A 13,524-nucleotide genomic window follows, 5' to 3' on the forward strand; every position below is an offset into this window, starting at 1 on the left:
TCGCTCTTTGTACCCCGTGTGACCTCGCTCTTTGTACCCCGTGTGACCTCGCTCTTTGTACCCCGTGTGACCTCGCTCTTTGTACCCCGTGTGACCTCGCTCTTTGTACCCCGTGTGACCTCGCTCTTTGTACCCCGTGTGACCTCGCTCTTTGTACCCCGTGTGACCTCGCTCTTTGTACCCCGTGTGACCTCGCTCTTTGTACCCCGTGTGACCTCGCTCTTTGTACCCCGTGTGACCTCGCTCTTTGTACCCCGTGTGACCTCGCTCTTTGTACCCCGTGTGACCTCGCTCTTTGTACCCCGTGTGACCTCGCTCTTTGTCCCCCGTGTGACCTCGCTCTTTGTACCCCGTGTGACCTCGCTCTTTGTACCCCGTGTGACCTCGCTCTTTGTACCCCGTGTGACCTCGCTCTTTGTACCCCGTGTGACCTCGCTCTTTGTACCCCGTGTGACCTCGCTCTTTGTACCCCGTGTGACCTCGCTCTTTGTACCCCGTGTGACCTCGCTCTTTGTACCCCGTGTGACCTCGCTCTTTGTACCCCGTGTGACCTCGCTCTTTGTACCCCGTGTGACCTCGCTCTTTGTACCCCGTGTGACCTCGCTCTTTGTACCCCGTGTGACCTCGCTCTTTGTACCCCGTGTGACCTCGCTCTTTGTACCCCGTGTGACCTCGCTCTTTGTACCCCGTGTGACCTCGCTCTTTGTACCCCGTGTGACCTCGCTCTTTGTACCCCGTGTGACCTCGCTCTTTGTACCCCGTGTGACCTCGCTCTTTGTACCCCGTGTGACCTCGCTCTTTCTCTTCTCCAGATGTCTGGTCAGCGGGCTGTGTGCTGGCCGAGCTGCTCCTGGGTCAGCCAATTTTCCCCGGTGACAGCGGAGTGGACCAGCTAGTGGAGATCATCAAGGTAAGGAAAATTTGCTATTGAATTATTTTTTTACCTAGCTAGGCAGGCCACCCCCCCCCCCCATATATCTGTTGGCAGTAAATGATAAAAATCTGGCTGTAAGTATGGTGACCGCCCCATATCTGGTGCTGGGATGTGATGAAAGTCTGCTGTAGAGCTCCAGACTATGACAAATAGGGATGGGCTCTGGCGCGTTCGCCTAGTCTACGTACAGAGCCCGCCAGGAAGTCTGCATGGCGCTGTGCTAACCACAGGCAGGGAGACATTTCCCTGTCTCTGCAGTCGAGCATCAGGACAATGTCTCCCTGCCTGTGATTAGCGCAGCGCCGGGCAGACTTCATGGCGGGCTCTGCACGTGGACTAGGCGAACACGCCAGAGCTCATCCCGAATGACAAAGTCTGGCTGTAGGTATGCAGACCACCTTATGTCTGGTGCCAGTCCTTGATGAAAGCTGGTTGTAGATGGGCAGACACTCATATCTGGAGCCAGTCTGCCGTAGAGCTACAGCCCATGATGAAGACTGGCTGTAGATGCTTAGATCACCTCATGGATGGTGCCAGTCCTTGATAAAAGCTGGTTGTATAGTTGCATACCCCTCCATATCTGGTGTCAGTCCATGATGATATCTGGCTGTAGATATGCAGACCACCCCATAACTAGTGGCAGTCTATTAGGAAGTCTGCTAAAGCGCTGCAGTCTATGGTGAAGTCGGGGTGTAGAGCTGCAGTCTATGATGAAACCTAGTTATAGATATGCAGGCCACCCCATAACTAGTGGCAGTCTATTAGGACGTCTGCTGTAGAGCTGCAGTCCCTGATGAAGTCTGCTAAAGAGCTGCAGTCTATGATGAAACCTAGGTATACATATGCAGTCTATGGTGAAGTCGGGGTGTAGAGCTGCAGTCTATGATTAAACCTAGTTATAGATATGCAGAACACCCCATAACTAGTTCCAGTCTATCAGGACATCTGCTAAAGAGCTGCAGTCCCTGATGAAGTCTGTTAAAGATCCGCGGTCTATGATGAAACCTAGGCGTACATATGCAGACCACTCCTATATCTGGAGCCGGTTTATTGAGGTGTCTGCTGTAGAGCTTCAGTTCATTATGAAGTCTTGCTGTAGATGTGCATACCACCCCATATCTGGTGCCAGTCCCTGATGATGTCCGGTTGTATAGTTGCAGACCACCCCATATCTAGTGCCAGTCCATGATATCTGGCTGTAGATATGCAGTCCACCCCATAACTAGTGGCAGTCTATTAGGAAGTCTGCTAGAGTTGCCGTCTATGATAAAGTCGGGTGTAAAGCTGCAGTCTATGATGAAACCTAGTTATAGGTATGCAGGCAATCGGTGGCAGTCTATTAGGATGTTTGCTGTAGAGCTGAGGTCCCTGACAAAGTCTGCTATAAAGCTGCGGCTCCTGGCGAAGTCTGCTAAAGAGCTGCGGTCCCTGGCGAAGTCTGCTAAAGAGCTGCGGTCCCTGGCGAAGCCTGCTAAAGAGCTGCAGTCCCTGGCGAAGCCTGCCAAAGAGCTGCGGCCCCTGGCGAAGTCTGCTAAAGAGCTGCGGCCCCTGGCGAAGTCTGCTAAAGAGCTGCGGTCCCTGGCGAAGTCTGCTAAAGAGCTGCGGCCCCTGGCGAAGTCTGCTAAAGAGCTGCGGCCCCTGGCGAAGTCTGCTAAAGAGCTGCGGCCCCTGGCGAAGTCTGCTAAAGAGCTGCGGCCCCTGGCGAAGTCTGCTAAAGAGCTGCGGCCCCTGGCGAAGTCTGCTAAAGAGCTGCGGCCCCTGGCGAAGTCTGCTAAAGAGCTGCGGCCCCTGGCGAAGTCTGCTAAAGAGCTGCGGCCCCTGGCGAAGTCTGCTAAAGAGCTGCGGCCCCTGGCGAAGTCTGCTAAAGAGCTGCGGCCCCTGGCGAAGTCTGCTAAAGAGCTGCGGCCCCTGGCGAAGTCTGCTAAAGAGCTGCGGCCCCTGGCGAAGTCTGCTAAAGAGCTGCGGCCCCTGGCGAAGTCTGCTAAAGAGCTGCGGCCCCTGGCGAAGTCTGCTAAAGAGCTGCGGCCCCTGGCGAAGTCTGCTAAAGAGCTGCGGCCCCTGGCGAAGTCTGCTAAAGAGCTGCGGCCCCTGGCGAAGTCTGCTAAAGAGCTGCGGCCCCTGGCGAAGTCTGCTAAAGAGCTGCGGCCCCTGGCGAAGTCTGCTAAAGAGCTGCGGCCCCTGGCGAAGTCTGCCAAAGAGCTGTCAAAGAGCTGCAGTCCATTTGTAGCAGACAATACAAATGACCACTAGGGGCACAATGTATAATTACATGAAATTCATTGATGTGGAACAAGAAGAATAGAAAACTGTAAAAGATAAATGACAATAAAATGAGAAACATGATCAGAATAATAAAAATACACCCTAGATTGCCTTTAATGCTGACTCGGCTATTAGACATTTTGTGGGCAGGGCCACCATTAGAAATCTTGGGACCCCCCGTACAGCCTACTTAACAGGGTCACCCATGCCCCTTCCACCCTTTATTACCCAGATCCTCCTTTCTTACACTAAGTTTCTCACTTGGGGTATAGATTGGGGAGGGGGGGTGCTCGGTACCCTCCTCCGTCCCATCCCCCCTCTCTCCACTCCTCTCCTCTGCGGCCTTTCAAGTGGAGCGCACACACCCGGCCCTGCTGCCAGCCTTGGGTCAGGTTTCTTTTTTCACAAGTGCTGCTGCTGGCACAGAGAGAGAGAGCCTGCTAGCGGCGGCCTGTGAGACAAGCGAGCAGAGAGAGAGAGAGACGATACTGCACTGCGGTCCGATTTTATAATAATAATCCCATGCATGGTAAGCTCATCTCACCCGGTGGGTATTTCCATGGCAGCTGCCAGCGAGCACCAAGTACAGCCTTGCAGCTTCATTGGCAGCAGCCAGGGTGACCATTAGAAAACCTAGGGCCCTGTATGGCTGTGTTTAGCCAGCCTGTACTGTCTGCACCGCCCCTATCAGCTGCCCTGTTTGTGGGTACAACTGTACAGGTTGTTTTTTTTTTTACAAATATGTGAAAAGTGTGTGGGGGGGGATTTGTATTCAGCCCCCTTTACTCTGATACCCCGAACTAAAATCTGGAGGAACCAATTGCCTTCAGAAGTCATCTAATTAGTAAATAGAGTCCACCTGTGTGTCATTTAATCTCAGTATAAATACAGCTGTTCTGTGAAGCCCTCAGAGGTTTGTTAGAGAACCTTAGTGAACAAACAGCATCACGAAGGCCGAGGAACATACCAGACAGGTCGGGAATAAAGTTGTGGAGAAGTATAAAGCAGGGTTAGGTTATAAAAAATAATCTCCCAAGCTTTGAAGATCTCACGGAGCTTCTGTTCAATCCATCATCGGAAAATGGAAAGAGTATGGCACAACCGCAAACCTACCAAGACATGGCCGTCCACCTAAACTGGCCGGGCCGGGCAAGGAGAGCATTCATCAGATAAGCAGCCAAGAGGCCCATGGTAACTCTGGAGGAGCTGCACAGGAGCTGGACAGCTCAGGGGGGAGAATCTGTCCACAGGACAACTATTAGTGGTCTCTCCACACATCTGCCCTTTATGGAAGAGTGACAAGAAGAAAGACATTGGGGAAAGAAAGACATAAGAAGTCATCTTTGCAGTTTGTGAGAAGCCATGTGGGGGAGGGGACACAGCAAACATGTGCAAGAAGGTGCTCTGGTCACATGACACCAAAATTCTACTTTTTGGCCTAAAAGCAAAACGCTATGTGTGGGGGAAACTAACACTGCACATCACCCTGAACACACCATCCCCACCGTGAAACATGGTGGTGGCAGCATCATGTGGTGGGGATGCTTTTCTTCAACAGGGACAGGGAAGCTGATCAGAGGTGATGGGAAGATGGATGGAGACAAATACAGGACAATCTTAGAATAAAACCTGCAAAAGACTTGAGACCGGGAGGGAGGTTCACCTTCCAGCAGGACAACGACCCTAAAGTACAGCCAGAGCTACAATGGAATGGTTTAGATCAAAGCCTATTCATGTGTTAGAATGGCCCAGTCACAGTCCAGACCTAAATCCCATTGAGAATCTGTGGACAAGACTTGAAAATTGCTGATCACAGACGCTCTCCATCCAATCTGACAGAGCTTGGGATATTTTACAGAGAAGAAGAATGGAGGAGAAATGTCCCTCTCTAGATGGGCAAAGCTGGTAGAGACACCCCCAAAAAGACTTGTAGAGAAAGGGGTTTCTACAAAGTATCGACTCCGGGGGGCGCCATACAAATGCCCCTCCCCCTACACTTTTCACATTTATTTGTACAGATTATAGACAGCATTGTGTATTCATTCGCTGCTCGGTGTGGGGGGGCGGGGTGCTCGGTGTGTGTGTGGGGGGGCGGGGTGCTCGGTGTGGGGGGCGGAGTACTCGAGTTTTTTTTTTTTTTCGTTTTTTTGTATTGTCTTTTATATTGATTTCAGCCTTTTCACATTGCTGAATGTGTTTTAGCTGTTATGACTCCTTGTGGCCCTGCAGTTACTTGTACATCTCCGGTAAGGTGTAGCCTCTTTTTATTGGGGGGGGGGGGGTGATGTGCCCACTAGATGGCACCCCTTCTAATTTTATAGGGGACCTTTGTGTCCTTCTGAACCACAAAATGGCCGCCGCACGTACAAGATGTCCAGGATTATGTCTCGGCTCACATAAAGAAGCGTCTCACCAAATCCTCTCTATATAGGAAGATCCAATCCACCTTCATTGTTTTTTTTTCCGAGAGACCCCCCCCCCCTTTGTACAGGGCCCCATATATTTCTGAGGGGTCCCAAAAACCTTTCCAGAACTTATTTTTATCCTAAAAAAATATATATTTCATGAGCGATTGGTGATGAACTCCAAAGCAGGCCTTGGGTGATAATTGAAGAGCTGGATGTCAGAATTTCCTGGCAGCGGGCAAAGCATGCCGGTCCCAGGCCCGTGCCGTCGAGAGGAGAGGCTTTACGCTGCCCTCTTGTGTCCATATTTGTAATCGCACTGCATCGCATTACTGTTCATATGCGATGTCTAAGGAGCGTCGGCCATTTTTGTTGGGCAGAAGAATATATAAAAAAAAAAAGTCACTACAAATACAATTTTACATTTTAGTATTTTCCTGCAAGGTGTCATTGGCGCATAATCCTGAACCAGGGAAGGCTGTACCCCCACAATTAAGGATGAGCTCCGGCTTGTTCGCATAGAACACGTGCAGAGCCCGCCAGGAAGTCGGCACCCGCGCTGCGCTAATCACAGCCAGGCAGACCTTGTCCGATCTCTGCAGCCGAGCATCGGACAATGTCTGCCTGGCTGTGATTAGCGCAGCGCGGGCGCCGACTTCCTGGCGGGCTCTGCACGTGTTCTATGCGAACACGCCGGAGCTCATCCTTACCCACAATACAATTGGCATTTCTCTGTTGCACTTTTAAATCCGTACTTCTTATTAATCAACTTCTGTTGTACACCTTACATTAGCCTATTCTAACATGCGCAATAATAAACAAAAAACTATATATATATAAAAAAATCTAAGCAATTGTGAGTTAACCACTTAAGCCCCGGGCCATTATACAGGTTAACGACCTTGCCCCTTTTTGCGATTCGGCACTGCGTCGCTTTAACTGACAATTGCGCGGTCGTGCGACGTGGCTCCCAAACAAAATTGGCGCCCTTTTCTTCCCACCAATAGAGCTTTCTTTTGGTGGTATTTGATCACCTTTGCGGTTTTTATTTGTTGCGCTATAAACAAAAACAGAGCGACCATTTTGAAAAAAAATTCTATATTTTTTACTTTTTGCTATAATAAATATCCCCAAAAACAATATATATATTTTTTTTCCTCAGTTTAGGCCGATACGTATTCTTCTACATATTTTTGGTAAAAAAAAAATCGCAGTAAGCGTTTATCGATTGGTTTGCGCAAAATTTATAGCGTTTACAAAATAGGGGATAGTTTTACTGCATTTTTATTAATTATCTATTTTTTACTACTAATGGCGGCGATCAGCGGTTTTTTTTTTTTTCGTGACTGCGACATTATGGCGGACACTTCGGACAATTTTGACACATTTTTGGGACCATTGTCATTTTCACAGCAAAAAAAGTGCTATAAAAATGCACTGATTACTGTGAAAATGACAGTTGCAGTTTGGGAGTTAACCCCTTCAGCGCCCCCTTGTGGTTATGTGTGACCTCATATGTGTTTACAACTGTAGGGGGGTGTGGCCGTAGGTGTGACGTCATTGATTGTGTCCCCCTATAAAAGGGATCACTCGATCGATGACGCCGCCACAGTGAAGAACGGGGAAGCTGTGTTTACACGCAGCTCTCCCCGTTCTTCAGCTCCGGGGACCGATCACGGGACTCCAGCGGCAATCGGGTCCCGCGGCCGCAGAGCTTCGGACCGGGTCACGCGCGTGACCGCGACCCCACTGGTGGGCTTAAAGGGCAACGTACAGGTACGTTGATGTGCCATTCTGCCGATGTATATCGGCGTGAAGGGGTCCTTAAGTGGTTAATATTTTTCCCACCTGCTCCTTATGGTTTCCTTACATGATTTTTATCTACAGCATGAAGTCCGCTCTGCTTCGCCAATACTGTAATCTTTACATACATCACTCACAAGATGGGGAGCCGTTCACTTCTGGTTTTGCGGCGTGACATCTTGGCTCCTCCCTACACGTTACTTCACAGATCACATGACTTTGTCTGGGGAATATAATATGGTGGCTCGTTCACTTCCGGTTGCGGCATGAGATCATTGGTTTCTCCCTACGCCTTGCGTTACAAACCACGTGGCTTTGTCAGGGGCTCACAAGATGGCAGGCCGTTCACTTCTGGTTGCGGCGTGACATCTTAGCTCCTCCCTACACGTTGCATCACAGATCACATGACTTTGTCATAAGATCATAATATGGTGGCCTGTTCACTTCTGGTTGCGGCATGAGATCATTGGCTACTCTCTACGCCTTGCATCACAGATCACGTGATTTTGTCAGGGATCGCAAGATGGCGACGCGTTCACTTCTGGTTGCGGTGTGACATCTTTTGCTCCTCCCTACGCGTTGCATCACAGATCACGTGACTGTCAGAGATTGTAAGATGGCGGCCCGTTCACTTCCGGCATGACCTCATTGGCTCCTCCCTACATGTTACGTCACAGATCACGGGACATCTCCGGGGATCACTAGATGGCGACCCGTTCCCTTCTGGTTGCAGCGTGACATCATTGGCTCCCCTCTTGCATCACAGATCACATGACGACATCAAGGGATTACACGATGGCAGGCCATTCACTTCTTGTTTCAGCGTGATATCATTGACTCCCCCCTATGTGTTGCATCACAGATCCCAAGATGGTGGCCCATTCACTTCTGGTTGCAGCGTGACATCATTGGCTCCTCCCTACGCGTTGGATCACATGACTTCGTTAGGGAATCATAATAGGGTGGCCCTCTTCACTTCCGGTTGCGGCATGACATCATCGGCTTCTCCCCATGCGTTGCGTCACAGATCACGTGACATTGTAGGGGAATCACAAGAGATCGGCCTGCTCACTTCTGGTTGCGGCATGAGATCATTGGTTTCTCCCTATGCCTTGCATTACAAACCACGTGACAGGGGATCACAAGATGGCAGGCCGTTCACTTCTGGTTGCAGCGTGACATCTTAGCTCCTCCCTACACGTTACATCACAGATCACATGACTTTGTCATAAGATCAAAATATGGTGTCCTGTTCACTTCTGGTTGCGGCATGAGATCATTGGCTTCTCTCTACGCCTTTCATCACAGATCACGTGATTTTGTCAGGGATCGCAAGATGGCGGCGCGTTCACTTCTGGTTGCGGTGTGACATCTTTGGCTCCTCCCTACGCGTTGCATCACAGATCGTGTGACTTTGTCAGGGATCGCAAGATGGCGGCCTGTTCACTTCCGGCATGAGCTCATTGGCTCCTCCCTACATGTAACGTCACAGATCTCGGGACATCGTCGGGGATCACAAGATGTCGGCCCGTTCCCTTCTGGTTGCACAGTGACATCATTGGCTCCTCCCTACGTGTTACATCACAGATCACATGACGACATCAAGGGATTACATGATGACAGGCCATTCACTTCTAGTTTCAGCGTGATATCATTGACTCCTCCCTATGTGTTGCATCACAGATCCCAAGATGGTGGCCCATTCACTTCTGGTTGCAGCGTGACATCATTGACTCCTCCCTATGTGTTGCATCACGAATGCCAAGATGGCGGACCGTTCACTTCTGGTTGCAGCGTGACATCATTGGCTCCTCCCTACGCGTTGGATCACATGACTTTGTCAGGGAATCATAATAGGGTGGCCCTCTTCACTTCCGGTTGCGGCATGACATCATCGGCTCCTCCCCATGCGTTGTCACAGATCACGTGACATCGTAGGGGAATCGCAAGAGATCGGCCTGCTCACATGTGGTTGCAGCGTGACATCATTGGCTCCTCCCTACATGTTACATGACAGATCACATGACTTCGTCAGGGGTTTATAAGATGGCGGCCCGTTCACGTCTAGTTGCAGCGTGATGTCATTGGCTCTTTCCTCTATTGCACTCATTTGCTAACCATGCATTTGGTCGGTTCAGGGTGGGGATTGCTGTATTTTATATATATATATATATATATATATATATATATATATATATATATATATATATATATATATATATATATATATATATATATATATATATATATATATATATATATATATATAATTTTTTTTATTTATATTTCCTGGGCATACTTTTATGAGTTGACTAGACGGTGTGTTGGGAAGGCGCGGCGCTGTGCACTCCCCCCCCTGCTGTGTTGGGTGAAGTCATCGCCTTGCTCTAGGGGCGCGGCCCATTGTGGTGTCGCGTTGAATCCGTTCCCCTTCACTGGCTCCATGTTTTCCATGTCTGTGTCCCGTCCTCTCTCTTTCTCCCACTGGAGATTGATTGACCCACTTTTTCCGAGTCACTGACCTCTGTAGGCTGTTAGTAGTGAATGTCTTGAAGGCAGTCAGGAGATTTTATGGCACTTAATACACATTACCTGTTACTGTTGGGGTGAGTTGTCAATATTTGGGTGAGTGAGCCTTCTCTTTTTTTTTTTTCATTTTTTCATAAAACTAAAAAAAGGGCGCTAAATATATGTTCTGGCACGTTCACATGTGAGCTTGGGAGTGCGAAAATCCCTGCTAAAGGGAATAATGGTTGGGGTGGAAAAAGCATGGTGCAATGCTTTTTCCACCCCAACCATTATTCCCTTTAGCAGCAGCCGTTGGTGTACACAAAGGAGCAGGACGCAATTAGCCCTGCCCGGCCACCTGGGCTTAATAATAGACCTCTATAAATAGTCCTTCCCCGGTTGGCAGGGCGAACCATGTTGGGGCGTGGCCAGTGGCGCAGCGACTCACAAGATGGGGAGCCGCTCACTTTTGGTTGCGGCGTGGCATCTTGGCTCCTCCCTACACGTTGCATCACAGATCACATGACTTCGTCAGGGGGGCGAACCGTGTCAGGGCGTGGCCAGTGGAGCAGCGATGGCTAAGACCATGCACTCTTAATGATTATCGGGTCAGTTGCTCGGCATCCTGCTCCTTTCATGCTGACACTCCTGGATTGGTGACATCGGACGCCCGCTCCCTTATTTTGAGTACCAGCATGGACACCTCTGAGAGGCGCTGCATGTGTTCTTAGGTCGTGGGGATCTACACACGTTTCGATGCTTTGCTTCATGGCCCCTCCTCCATGGAAGCTGTGCCTGTTGGGCTCCTTCTCACTCAGCTCCTCTCCCCCCTCCCTCCTCGCTCAGCTCCTCTTCCCCTCCCTCTCCACACACAGCTCAGCTTCTCTCCTCTCCCCCCTCCTTCCTCACTCGGCTCCTCTCCCGCACCGCTCGGCTCCTCTCCTCCTCCCGCACAGCTCGGCTCCTCTCCCCCTCCCTCCCCCACACAGCTCGGCTCCTCTCCCCCCTTCCTCCCTTGCACAGCTCGGCTCCTCTCCCCCCTTCCTCCCTTGCACAGCTCGGCTCCTCTCCCCCCTTCCTTGCACAGCTCGGCTCTTCTCCCCCCCTCCCTTCCTCGCACAGCTCGGCTCCTCTCCACCCCCCCTCCCTCGCACAGCTCGGCTCCTCTCCACCCCCCCTCCCTCGCACAGCTCGGCTCATCGCCACCCCCCCCCCTCCCTCCCTCGCACAGCTCGGATCAGTTCTCTTACAGACAGCCTCTACCTGCACACTGTGTAGCTGCACAGCCCTTTTTATCTGAGAACTTCACAGGTCAGAGCTACACAGTGTGCAGACAGAGGCTGTCTGTAAGAGAATTGATCTGAGCTGTGTGAGAGGAATAGGGAGGGGGGAGAGCAGACAGCTCAGAGCTGACATCATTCAAACAGAGAATGAAAGGAGGTGGATCCCGACACGATTGTCGGCAGAGAAGACTGTAGCCCCTCCCACATGAATTTACCTTGATTTGAACAGAAAGGTCTGGATGGGTAGTTCATAGATGGGGTTCATATGCCTGTTCCATTGGAAATCGGTCTTTATATCTGATTGTGGACCCTCCCCCCAGTCCTGTGATGGGGGGGGCAGCACTGGAAATATTCCTGAAGAAGATTATTCTAACCCAGCCATGCTTTGTTTTTTGCAGGTCCTGGGCACACCGACACGGGAGCAGATCCGAGAAATGAACCCCAACTACACAGAGTTCAAGTTCCCCCAGATAAAGGCACACCCCTGGACTAAGGTGAGAGCTGCACACCATCTCCTGTCTGGTCTTCTCATACATATCCTGTGTGCAAGAAACATATACCCACGCATGTATAGAGGAAGCGGCCCGCCTGGTACCCCTCTGAAGTCTAACTCCAACCTAAAACTGATATCCCAGCTTTGCATGCTTGCCAGCAAGCTAGATCCCTATCCCCATTATAATTCATAGTTCTGATTAATCGCCTTGCTCCTTGATATTTTCTGCATATATTGGGGGGAGCCTGGGGTCTTACTGTGTCCCCTTAGATGGCTTGTAGGGCTAAATGCTAATTGTTTGGAGTCCCCCCCAATTGCATGCACCCTCCTTTTGCTTGTTCTAATTTCATCTGCTGCAATTTTGGCCATAAAATATTGTCAGTGTAAAACAGGACCAAGCATCAGCCAGGATAACAAGGTCAGGGTCACCATTTAGCAGCTAATCGTAGTCGACAACAAGGAAAAATTAAACTTTATTGGCTGGTCTAGTCCAGAAGTCTCCAAACTTTCTAAACAAAGGGCCAGTTTACTGTCCTTCAGACTATAGGAAGGGGGGACTGTGGCTAGTGGTGGTAGAAAATGTCTCGGCTTGGTGGTCAAAGGGAGCAAAATTACATGGCACCAGTGGTCAGCAGGAGGAGGAATAGTGCCCCACCATTGGTGTCGGTGGAAGGAATAATGCCCCACCCATTGGTGTCATTGGCTGGAACAGTGCCCCACCCATTGGTGCCATTGGCTGGAACGGTGCCCCCACCCATTGGCGCCATTGGCTGGAACGGTGCCCCCCACCCATTGGCGCCATTGGCTGGAACGGTGCCCCCCACCCATTGGCGCCATTGGGTGGAACGGTGCCCCCCACCCATTGGCGCCATTGGCTGGAACGGTGCCCCCCACCCATTGGCGCCATTGGCTGGAACGGTGCCCCCCACCCATTGGCGCCATTGGCTGGAACGGTGCCCCCCACCCATTGGCGCCATTGGCTGGAACGGTGCCCCCCACCCATTGGCGCCATTGGCTGGAACGGTGCCCCCCACCCATTGGCGCCATTGGCTGGAACGGTGCCCCCCACCCATTGGCGCCATTGGCTGGAACGGTGCCCCCACCCATTGGCTGGAATGGTGCCCCCCACCCATTGGCTGGAACGGTGCCCCCACCCATTGGCGCCGTTGGCTGGAACGGTGCCCCCACCCATTGGCGCCGTTGGCTGGAACGGTGCCCCCCACCCATTGGCGCCGTTGGCTGGAACGGTGCCCCCCACCCATTGGCGCCGTTGGCTGGAACGGTGCCCCCCACCCATTGGCGCCGTTGGCTGGAACGGTGCCCCCCACCCATTGGCGCCATTGGCTGGAACGGTGCCCCCCACCCATTGGCGCCATTGGCTGGAACGGTGCCCCCCACCCATTGGCGCCATTGGCTGGAACGGTGCCCCCCACCCATTGGCGCCATTGGCTGGAACGGTGCCCCCCACCCATTGGCGCCATTGGCTGGAACGGTGCCCCCCACCCATTGGCGCCATTGGCTGGAACGGTGCCCCCCACCCATTGGCGCCATTGGCTGGAACGGTGCCCCCCACCCATTGGCGCCATTGGCTGGAACGGTGCCCCCCACCCATTGGCGCCATTGGCTGGAACGGTGCCCCCCACCCATTGGCGCCATTGGCTGGAACGGTGCCCCCCACCCATTGGCTGGAACGGTGCCCCCCACCCATTGGCTGGAACGGTGCCCCCCACCCATTGGCTGGAACGGTGCCCCCCACCCATTGGCTGGAACGGTGCCCCCACCCATTGGCTGGAACGGTGCCCCCCTCCCATTGGCGCCATTGGCTGGAACGGTGCC

General features: G+C 51.9%; 1 protein-coding gene across 2 annotated transcripts in view; it reads left to right on the forward strand.

The window, feature by feature from the left end:
- Positions 1–13,524, forward strand: part of GSK3B (glycogen synthase kinase 3 beta) — a 136,477-nt gene that overhangs the window by 100,140 nt on the left and 22,813 nt on the right. For both annotated transcript variants that reach the window (XM_040339206.1, XM_040339207.1), the window contains exons 7-8: positions 813–910; positions 11,594–11,689. In XM_040339206.1, the coding sequence (XP_040195140.1) occupies positions 813–910; positions 11,594–11,689 (194 nt within the window). The remainder of the gene's footprint in view (positions 1–812; positions 911–11,593; positions 11,690–13,524) is intronic.

The sequence above is a fragment of the Rana temporaria genome, chromosome 2 (genome assembly GCF_905171775.1).
Source record: "Rana temporaria chromosome 2, aRanTem1.1, whole genome shotgun sequence".
NCBI classification, from domain to species: domain Eukaryota; kingdom Metazoa; phylum Chordata; class Amphibia; order Anura; family Ranidae; genus Rana; species Rana temporaria.